The sequence below is a fragment of the Meleagris gallopavo genome, chromosome 1, assembly GCF_000146605.3.
Source record: "Meleagris gallopavo isolate NT-WF06-2002-E0010 breed Aviagen turkey brand Nicholas breeding stock chromosome 1, Turkey_5.1, whole genome shotgun sequence".
Classification (NCBI taxonomy): Eukaryota; Metazoa; Chordata; class Aves; order Galliformes; family Phasianidae; genus Meleagris; species Meleagris gallopavo.
Window position 1 is genome coordinate 95773291 of NC_015011.2, and position 11422 is coordinate 95784712.

Below are 11422 nucleotides of genomic sequence, written 5' to 3' on the forward strand. Positions count from 1 at the left end.
AAAAAAAAAACATAAACACAGCAGGAAGAAATTGGACTGTTTCGAATATTACAGGTATGAAGAAAAAAGTCTGCAGGATTTTATATGCAAGAAACAGTCTGTCTACTACACTCCGTCAAATTATCACCACTTTATTATCAAGCTCGAGCCTGCATTACAATTGGCCTTATGGTCAGTTAGCTATGTGTAACATCTAGGTAGAAAAGCTACTCTGAGTAGTACTTTAGAAATTCTTTCATCCAGGTTTTTGGGTAATAAAATCCTTTCCCTCCTAGCAAAACAGAAATGTGTAGGTAAAGATGATCCCTCTTAAGGGACTGTGCCATACTCCCAGGCACCCATGTGGAAGCCCTATATTTTTGAAGCAGCTCTAACTCATACCAGCAGCATGCAAGTTTGTAATAGAAATATGGATATTCCTATATATACCAAAAATGAGTAAATAAAAATGATAGCAACTTTTCTTCTGATTTATGGAGGCTGAAACAAGCACAATTCTGCAGGAAAAGATTGTGCAATAAAGTGCTTTCTTCTTGATGAATATAAAAGTGCTTGTTCAAAACCTAGGACATCTTTGCCAACCAGGTGGAACCTAAGAAACATAGTAAAGACTTCAAACCCTTGCTTTCCATGTCATATGCAGATAACCCTGTCGAAACCATTCACATCTTTCCCCACAATATCTTCCCTCATACTTGGCCATATATAAACACAGGAAGATAATAATTACTACATGCAGATTATGTATGCAATAATAAAGATACAGTGGAATATGTATGGTTCTGGGAAGTTTTTTATTAAAAACAAAAACAAACAAAAAAAAACCCCACAATATCTTTGCTCAACTCATCTGTTGAATTTGAATGGGAAAGGAAAAAGAAATGCTCTCAGACCCCATATTATTGGGTATGTGCAGTATCCATTGAACTCAGGTTAATCTTCTCTTATTTAATTTTGGAGTCTTTTCCCTTTAATTGAGCAAACTTTTACTTACCGCTGAATACAGTTTGTGGACAACCAGGCTGATTCATTCCTCCATTTGGATAAAAATCAATGCTTCCTAAAGGTTTCCTGAAACCTAGTGCTAAAAATATCACAAATTAAAACATAAGCAAAATTACCCAGTGATCAATTTATTATCTGATTGCACTACAAAATAATATGGAAATTTTAAGGAAAATATTTTAAAATATATTGTTCTTTCTTTAAATGAGATTCATCTTGAGTTACAATTCATGACTTCTTTCCTCCTTCTAAGAACGTTATTCACTCTTATTGACTCCTGTTAAGCTATATAAAATGGATAGAACAGAAGCAACTCTGTAGTACTGTAAATATGACACATTTGCACAAAGACATTTATAAAATTCATGTTCTCTGTAGCAACAAAATTTCTTTACCAATGTATAATTGAGTAGGATTTCCCATTTTTGCACGATTGGATTCTGAACTGCACTAATATAAACAAAACACTGAAGTAGAAAAATCCAAACTTCTGTCCTATGACAGAGAGATTTAGCTCTATCTGACCTAACTTCCTTTTTAGCTTCCTTACTTTTGTTCACTTAATGGGAGTGTTACAAAAATTGGTGTTTTACAGCTTCATATATGAGTTTGTATAGTAAGATGCTACATATTAGTACCATTAAGGAAACTGATAAGAAATTTGTGACAAGTAGATTTGAAAGGTTTACTTTATATTTTTGGGAAGAAAACAAAACCAGATTATTGTACAGATGAAGTAGACTACAACATCATTACAATAATGAGATTCCATTTTGAATTTTAAGCAGTAGATCTGTTCAATGACAGAACTGAGACTGTTTTTCTGAGAACAGGCTTTAACTCAGTGATAATGACTGAATTGCAACGTTCAAGTTCATACACACTACCAGAGTAAAAGGATGTTTATGCTAAACTATACTGCAAAGAATAATATCATAAATTAATTCAATATGAATGTTTTATTCAATGTGCAAAGTTCTTTTTTGTTTTTATTCAGAAGGCATATGCTATAACAAACTTGACATAAATGACTGCATTTGCATGGCATTCAATGGATTCATGACTCCCTGGTTATCTACCTGTGCCTTCAGTTAGCTGTTGGAAGTGAGAGTTACTCCAATATTTTCAGGTTCAGTTATGAAACTAAATAAGTCAGTAACAGGTCATGATTGGTTAATTCATCAGTGAAGATGAGTTTCATTTACTTGACAAACAGGCATGATAACATACAAGAGACTTTAACAGTGTACATGTTGTCAGGAATCAACAGCCCAGCATTCCACACAATAACACAAAACTACTGTAACACTATACAGATGTTCTCAAAATAACTTATTCATTCCCCTTCCCCTTCCTGCCTTTTCTCAAGTTTAAATAGTATAGTTCAAGTTTTGTTATTACCATTAGCATCCGTATGAATTACATCAACGAATTGTGCATCAGTACGATCCAATCTGTCCTCTGGTAGTACTCTAGTGAATAAAGGGCCTGCTGGATCAAGACCTACATGAAAATAACACTAGCATTACACATCCTAAAGTCTGTTTCTAAAGTTATACTCAAGACTAACATTAGAGCATTATTTATTATTGACTCACACATTTTTCTAGGGGTAATAATAAGAAAAAAAGCACAGTTTCCAGTCTTCTACATGCTAAGAAAAGCATGAGATCCTAGCACAAGACTTATCAACCCAGACCCTTGAATTTCTCTCTCTCCTAATAAGTTGTGCTCATCTCCTCATTCTCCAGAACTATAAGCAAACTATATTAAGGATGAAATCAGGTGAACTCATTTTCTCTTTTCCCCCAGAAAATATCATTCCTATTACATATTTCATGAGAATAAAAAGTGAAATGTAACTACTCTTGCCACCAGAACTCAAGATGGAGATAGCTTGGATGGAGACAACTTCAACCAAGCCTCAATCATTTCACAGGTTAGCGTTGGAATTCATAACAGTTGTTACAGGAAAATAAGTGAAATACTAATTTTTTATCACATTTTCATCTGAAGGAGATTTGAAAATCTTAGACTCCATCAACTACGCAGAAACTCAGCATACTGCTTAAGTGGATAAAGCATTCAGTTTTCATTTGGGAAACTAGAAGTGAACAAATTGGGAAATTAAAACTGTAACTTACATCCTCAAGGAAGAATTTTTTTAACTTATACAATGGATGCATTCTCCTTATCGTATGTTTCTAAATAACCAGTACTTATTTGTCATTATTTCAATTCTAGCGTCTATATGATCCACAACTATGACAACCAAGCAAAGTACATTAGAATACATATATCGGGATTAAAAGCACTACCTGTAATTCTGCCAAGTTTGCCTTTATACTTTTGTCCAACAAAACCAGCAATATGAGCCCCAAGACTAACACCAATCATATACATAGAGTCAAGAGAAGCTCCAGCTGCCTGTGAGAAAACAATAGAAAACAAAACACACAGTTAACTAGACATCAGGAGACTGATTTAATGTTTGCATTTGGTTGATGTTCTATATCTAACTCTGCAACTTTAAAAACAAATGGAAATTACAAACTTTGTTTCAGTTTAAAATTCTGTACTAATTACATAACGTAGTAACCATGAAATGACTATAAGAATGTAGAAAGGAAGCTTGAGTCACATTTCTTCCAGTCACACCAGCTTATTTGGAGGAGAGGATGAAGACAGAAGTGGAAGACATTTACCAGATACAAGACAGATGAACTAAAACTATGAACTAGAGAGAAAAAACCTTCTGCTTTATCTTTCCAGTAAAATAAATTAAAAATACAACACAATTAACAAAGCTCAGGGCCATTCCCCAAGGAAAGCAGTACCTAATTAAAAAACCCCTCCCCTTGTCCAACCACCAGAACCCTCCAAAAAAAAAAAAGACAACTAAAATCCACAGTCTACTCTGCAATAGGGTCAATCCACCTGTCAGAATATCTATCAATATGATGGGATGACAAGTAAAATCTGAAATTTTAAAGCATCTCAAAATGAATTACCACAGACCTTTCAATAGCTAGCAAGTATGGAACAGATCACTGTGGGATAAATGGAATAAAAGATGCTAAAGATTTTTTATTCATTTGATTAAAAATATAAATTTAAGGCTCACTGAAGAACTCTGGCACCAAAATTGTTTCATCAACTACTCCTAGAATTCAAAAGTATATGTGACTTTAAGACAAATGTTTAAATATCGGTCAGTGATTTTTCATTTAAAATCCTTAATTCCAGTAATTTATTAATGGTAAAAATGTGTGATGTTTTGCAGAGTTTTATTGTTGCGTATTACTTGAATATCTCTCATTGTACCTTCTCACTGGTGCTTTCTCTGTTTCCAGAAGACCTAAAAATTCCAGCTGGCTAAAGGAATAAGATGCACTCTCATACATATATTCAGTGAAAGAGAAATGAGAAGTTGAGGAAATAAAAATTGCATGCAAAGTTAGTAAGTACTTTGCTAAAGACACATCACTTAATATTGCTCATTGTGCTCCTCTTTAGACATAACTATATTTTAAATATTCATTTTCACACAAACTATGCTATTTAAACTTCTTCAGACAGATACAGCTCTACGCCTTACCAGCATCTGGTCAACATAGTTCTTCAATATTTCTGCAACTTTTCTGCAGTTGGCAACAGCAGTTGTATAAATCACAGTTGTAGCACCACGATTCCAATCAACTATAATGAGATTAATATCCCCAGAAGACAGTAAGAGCTTCTTCATTTCACCTAGCCACGCCGGTTGAGACCCTGTTGGTCTGAAGCCATGAATAACAAAGACAGTTTTCTTGGAGGTATTAAGATACTTAGATGCAGTAACATTATGTTCAATGAGTCTCTCAGAACAATTTTGATTTTCCCATGTGTATAGCAGTAGCTGGACTTGAAGTTCTGTTCCAGATAAAGCATAGCGTATATTAAGATCTGTAAATTCAGGACATTTTTCCTCCCCATCTGGAAAAAAATATATATATTAGACAGTAATTTGGAGAGTCATACCACATGAAATATCACCTCTTGAATTTCTTTTCTACATTTACCCACTAAAAGGGAATAACCCGCATTGTATTCACTACAGGTCTTTGGAATGAGGTGCCAGCATGAGTACTGAAAGTCAAAGAACCAGTTAAACTATTTACTTTGCAGATATCACTATGTTCTTTCAAACAAGTATGAAAACAATCTTTCTAATTATTTCTGAACCATAATTGTTTTAAATTACAAATTAGCAGTTAGTGTCAATAAAATCATCTGCTTAACCATCAAATGTAGGTTCTTCCTTTATCATAACCAGTGCGTGTTGTATAAACAGGAAGACTGCTGTGTTTTTTTCTTCCTCTTTTCAGCCAGGGGTGTGAAAGTTCCTAACTTTTACACATTATTGGTTGATATATCAACAAGAAACAGTTGTCTGACAGTAGAAAATGATCCAGCATCCTTCTCTAATTATGGAGCACCACAAGGACACCATTACCAACAAATAAAGAAGCAAAGGATACCGTTCTGGATCTGTAAAAAGCAGAAGCTGTAAGATCATTGCATATAGAGGCCATATGAAAACATGTAGTGTTTAGCATTTCTGTACTCAGACAATTGTGGTACAACAGGTTAAGCTTTAGATAAGTCAGGACCAAAATAAGGATGGAGATTTCCAAAAGAGTCTACAAAGATTTCTATTTTTTCCTGTGTATATATTAATGTCAATCCATAAAGAGTTCAAAAAGAACCCTTGGCTATTGAGGTGATATTGTGTGGAAAGTGGCTTCAGGATTCTGGGCACAACTGTTTTGCCTGTCATAGTTCTTCTGCATGATCAGTCCAGATTCTCTATACATTTAGCCATTTAATGAGCAAATAAATTTGGACCAGCCTCTGGACCTCTCTAGTGGGCTACTTTATGTAAACCTTTTGTTTGACATTTGATGGCAGCCATGTTGATATTCTTGCTATTACCCATTTTATGAAACAAGAGTCAGTCAAATTCCAGAAAGCAAAACTAGGAAGAGGAATAGAGGAATAGTGCCTATTCAGTTCCTTAAAAAAAAGAAAAAAAAAAAAAGATTTTCTTAGTAATTTTTAGTTAAGGGGGAGGAAGTTCTAGCTCTTATTTTAGCAGCATGCAATCAAATTCACTATATTTGCACATTTTCCCTATATTTATTACATCTTGCAAAGGATGCAAGCGCAAGGGGCTACAAGCTATCTGAAAAAGATATTTGATATCATAGTGGAGGACTAAAAGCCAAGCAATGTTTGCAGAACTTAACTGCCGAACTTAAGGTGCAGTAAAGATGCAGTGAGAACACTAATAATACTAACTTACGAAACGTTAATTTAAGGAAACTAACCTAGTTCCTAAAATAACACTATCTGAGGAAACTAGACCAATCACTTCTAGGACAAACCAAATGTCTACAGTGACTTCAGCAGTCACCACTGGAATGAACATCAGAAAAAATAATGGATATTTGCAAACCTGAATAGAATTGAAGTTACAGCATTTTAGAAATGGCCTGAAACTTCCTGTCTCACACTGACAAGACAAAAGTGCCTATCACTGCCTTATAATAAATGACAATACCTGTAAGAATAGTGTCTGAAAAATGTTAAAATTGCCCATATTTCAAAGCAGTTCTCTTAATTTAGACATTGAATAATTTAAATGTTTATTGTGATTACTGGACTGGTTATTAACTAACTACTGATACAGGAAGGCAACTCAAATTCACTGTGGAAAATTATCCAAGAAAAATTCTGAAATCAAGAACTGTTTAGCTGTGAAAGTGGTATTCAGGAACCTGGCGAAATGTCATACAACTGATATGATTCTGAAATGGTAAAAGAACATTCCACACTTAATGTCCAGTTTTCATATAATAATGCGTGATGACAAAACCAGAAATTCAAACACACAAGCATCACATACAAACTACATAATAAAAGAACAGGCACTTTGTTACAATTTTACTATCCAAATTCATAGGTATAGCATGAAATTATTTCATCCTTTTCCTAATATTCTTAAATCCAAGTTCAGTCCCCGATCCTCACAATGTCACTCCTACATTTCTAACATAAAAAAGAATTCTAATAAGATGTTGTAAATGTTGATGAGTTCCTTTATATCACTCTAAATGTTTTGATTTCTTATTGCATTATTTGGTTGGCAGAAATAATAGTTCATTTTTTCTAAATCAATTGAATGACACTGACATACACCAGAGATGCACTCTGGTTCACGTAAAGGAAAAAACTATCACAGGGAACACATTTTAACTAATGAATCCTATTTACTTGCTGAGAAACATCAAACAGAATAAAACTCATTTACTTAAGGATGAGAAATGGGAGCAGAATTGTGTGAAACATGAGTAGAGAATAAAAAGATTACTGTGAATTAGGTAAGTACTATACATAAACGTGCCGATTTACTATTTTAAATTGCTTAGTAATGAATCATTAAGGGGACGGTTTTCAAATGCCTCTTTGTCTTTGACACCTGGAAGCAGTACGCAGCTGCCCTTTGTGCACTTTCGTGGGAGTACTCAAATACACTTTTCTGTACAGTGAGAAAATACAAACAGGGGTTGGGTAGTTAAATATGCAGTTTAACTCAGGTAGAATACAATTTCAACATTCCTATGTATGTTTGGAGCCATCATAAGCATCTTAAGTTTACAGTGCCTTTCCGTAACTAAATTTTACTATTTAAAATGTAACACTTAACTTGAAAAGCTGTCAACATAGCAAATTGCCAATAAATTTCAAACTTACTTTAATATGCTAGAACTAGTTTACAATTACCTCTGTACAAGGTGCAAATACCTGAGTGTGTCTCTGTACAAAGTACAGCAAGAGATAAAGTATCAGACTTTGTTCTATTTACTTTAAAATGAGAACCTTTGGCTCAGTTTCAAAGTGATCAGATTCTCTTTACCAACCCTCTGCTTCATTAGGCACAGTACACAGGATTTAGTCTTTTGGCCAACTTAAATAAAGAAATATTAGTTTTCAGTACCTTAATAAAGCCATGAGTCCATATCACAGACAGTAAGATAGTAATTCTTACCTGATTCCGCCCAGTACATCAAACAGATGAAGAAACACAATTTTAACATGCAGAAACGGAGAAAAGTACTATGTAACATTCTGAAATGAGTGACAAGCTAAGTGCTTCCTTATAGCATGCTAGATTTTTAACTTAACTGAGTGCTACTGATGAAGTAGGTGACATGTAGATTAGGAAGCAGAAAGTAAAACTGTATTCAAACTTCTGCAATTCATGACTCCTCCTATTGAATGACTTCAGAAGGTAGGGTGGTTTCTGGCATTCAGAGTTGGGACTATTTCTTTAATCTATTTCCCCCTCTATTTGGTTATCACCAGGTTGACACGTAAGCAATTGACGTTACATATTACTGACAACTCCATTACACCCACGGAGCTTAGGAAGCAGAGTGACTAGGTGTAAATCACATTAGATGCTCCCCATGTCTGCTTTTTTCAAGTGTGTCACTCACTTGTAATAGGAATACTGAGCTGGATAAAAGAAACTTGCCAAAAAAGTCATTGGGGTGACAGAAGAATTGTTCTATAAGAACTTGAAAATAATCAGAGAATCATAAAATCATAGACTATTCTGTTGGAAAGGACTAAAAAGGATCATCAATTTCAACTAAAAGAATCATAGAATGGTATAGGTTGGGAGAGACCTTAAAGATCATTTAGTTCCAACTCCGCTGTTATGGGCAGAATTGTCACCCACCAGCTCAGGCTGGTGCCCAGTTGCCCAGTACCCCATCCAACTTGGTCTTGAACACCTCCAAGGATGGGACATCCACAGTTTCTCTGGACAACCCATTCCAGTGCCGTACCGCTCTCTGAGTAAAAAAAAAATCCTCCTAATATCTAATTTTAATCTCCCCTCTCTTAGTTTAAAACTATTCCCCATTGTGCCCGTGTAAAGTCAGTCTCCCTTCTGTTTATAAGCTCCCATAAACACTTCTTGAACACCAAGAAGTTTAGTGCCATGACTGCAGCTCTGGGGAGCCTGCTACAGTGCCAAACCATCCTCTCCATTAAGAACCTTTTTTCCTAATATTCAACCTCCACCAACACAGAGCAGAATGGGATAGTCCCTTACCTCAGATGTCTAGCAATTAACAGCCTAATGCACCCCAGGGTTGGCTTTTTTTAATATAGATGAATGTTACAAGAAAATCTTAGTGAATACAAGCAAACAACAGTTAGGCAGGCCTCCATATGAATGCTGCTGAAAATGCTTAACTGGAACCAGTAATGAGCTCTAGGAAAATATCAAAACAAGGGTGGTCAGCACAGCTGGGAGGTGATTCTCCCCCTCTACTCTGGCCTTGTAAGGCCCCACCAGGAGTACTGCATCCAGGTATGGATGGAAGGATGCAGAGCTGTTGGAGCTGTTGGTCCAGAGCAGGGCCATGAAGATGATCAAAAGGCTGGAGTACCTCTCCTATGAACAAAGGTTGAAGGAAATGGGCTTGTTTAGATTGGCCAAAAGAAGGCTCCTCATTGCCACCTTCCAGTATTAAAATAGAACTTATAAGCAGGGAGAGAACTGTTTTTGCATAGCCTGATAGGAATAGGACAGGGAAGAAAGGCTTTAAAATAAAAAAGGGGAAATTTTGGTTAGATGTTGGGAAAAAATTCTTCACTCAGAGAGTGGTGAAGCACTGGCACAGGCTGCCCAGGGGGGCTATGGATGTCCCATCTCTGGAGGCATTCAAGGCCAGGCTGGACGGAATGATGGGCAAGCCTGATCTATTGGTTGACAACCCTGCTCACGGCACGGGGGTTGGAACTCGATGATCTTTAAGGTCTCCTTCAACTTAAGCTGTTCTGTGATTCTATGATTTGCTGTATTTATGTAACAACCTGTCACTGATCTTAGAAGAAAATCTTATATATGCACCTTTACATATACCTAATGCCATTGCTCTTATATCTATACTTTGCTCTTTTACATATGAACGGAGTAAAAAAAAAATCAAGATCCTTCTAAGGTAAAAATCAATATGCCCAATTAACATGCATGTTAAGTACTTTGCCTATGTTGACAGAATCTATAATATATCGCCCACATTAATTTAGCAACTCATGAAAAAGAAATTAAATTTTTAAAGTCCTCAGGAATCAAGATCTGCAAACGTTTTCAGCACCAAATGAATGCTCAGAAAATGTTGTAATATTAATCAGCTTGTTGAACTAGTACTTGTGGGATAGACCACTGTCACATGAAAGGGGAATTTTGTTCACTAACAGTGACACACCACTTGGAAATTCATAAATCTGAACTACTGTTTACAGAGTGGCTTCCACTGGCATCCCACTATCATAAATCCCCCAAAAGAACAGTGAGCTTCAGATAACAAGTTCACAAGCAGATGTGAGAGCCTTGAAGTTCAGGTGTTACTCATGCCTCTTCACTGCATATTCTGTGCGATACTTTTCTTGGGTTACATTCTTCTTGCATTAGATTTCATAGTTATCTGCTTCTGAAGAGGCTTGTGCAAACCACTTGAGGATCACCTCACTGTCTCATAAGTACTCTGCTTATGTCCCAAGAGCTCAGAAATGTAAAGGTAGTCCCTCCTGAATGAACAGTGGTGCATCTGGGAGAACCCACAGTGCATCAGCTATTACAAAAACATGAAAGACTTGCCAAGTATTCAAGTTAAAACATACCTAAAAAAATTTTATTGCAGTGCAGGACTGTTAGATTTACAGATAAGAAAATAGCACTTAGACTTCAGTTCCTTCCCTCCAAGATGCAGATAAAATAACAGCCAAAAATACTACGGAATCCTGGCATGGCTTTCAAAATTAAGATCAAATTCTCATACAAATTGCAACATCCTGATTTGCAGATATGCGTATTTCCCCTTCTACTCAAAAATGTCCTAATCTTGAAAAATATTCTTACAAGAATTCTGACTTCTCTTGTAAACCAAGGCACTTCTCTGGAACAAATACTGACCCTCCTCTACCGACGAGTTTTTGAGTACTATTTCCTGCCAGGCAAGATGAAATCAATCTTCTTTTTGAAAAGCCCTCTAAAGATTACAAAGGGAAAAATAAATAGACTGTCTGGAAGAAATTTAAATCTCACTACTGGTTCTACTAAGGCTTATAATGCCTGTAAATGGATAATCCCTTTCTAAACAGATAGAAGGAAAACATGTGGTTTGTTACTAGTTATTAGCTGAGACCTGACTGGTCAGTAAGAGAACCTTTGTGAGAAATTAATGGTATTGAGGCAAAGCAAACAGTCAAAGCTTGAGAAAAGAATAAACTCATTGAAAAGATTTCTTATGCTGCTGTCATCAAGATGACCTCTGGAAATGTACTCCTTTGAAAAAAA

General features: G+C 35.7%; 1 protein-coding gene across 1 annotated transcript in view; it reads right to left on the reverse strand.

Annotated features, from left to right (window-relative positions):
- The window catches only part of LIPI (lipase I), a 17372-nt gene extending 9021 nt beyond the window's left edge, over positions 1–8351 (reverse strand). Inside the window, exons 1-5 of the mRNA XM_003202864.4 lie at positions 8096–8351; positions 4604–4980; positions 3324–3432; positions 2407–2508; positions 995–1084 (exon numbers count right to left, since the gene is read on the reverse strand). Of these exons, the coding sequence (XP_003202912.2) occupies positions 995–1084; positions 2407–2508; positions 3324–3432; positions 4604–4980; positions 8096–8174 (757 nt within the window). The 5' untranslated portion in view covers positions 8175–8351. The remainder of the gene's footprint in view (positions 1–994; positions 1085–2406; positions 2509–3323; positions 3433–4603; positions 4981–8095) is intronic.
- Positions 8352–11422: the final 3071 nt, after the last annotated feature.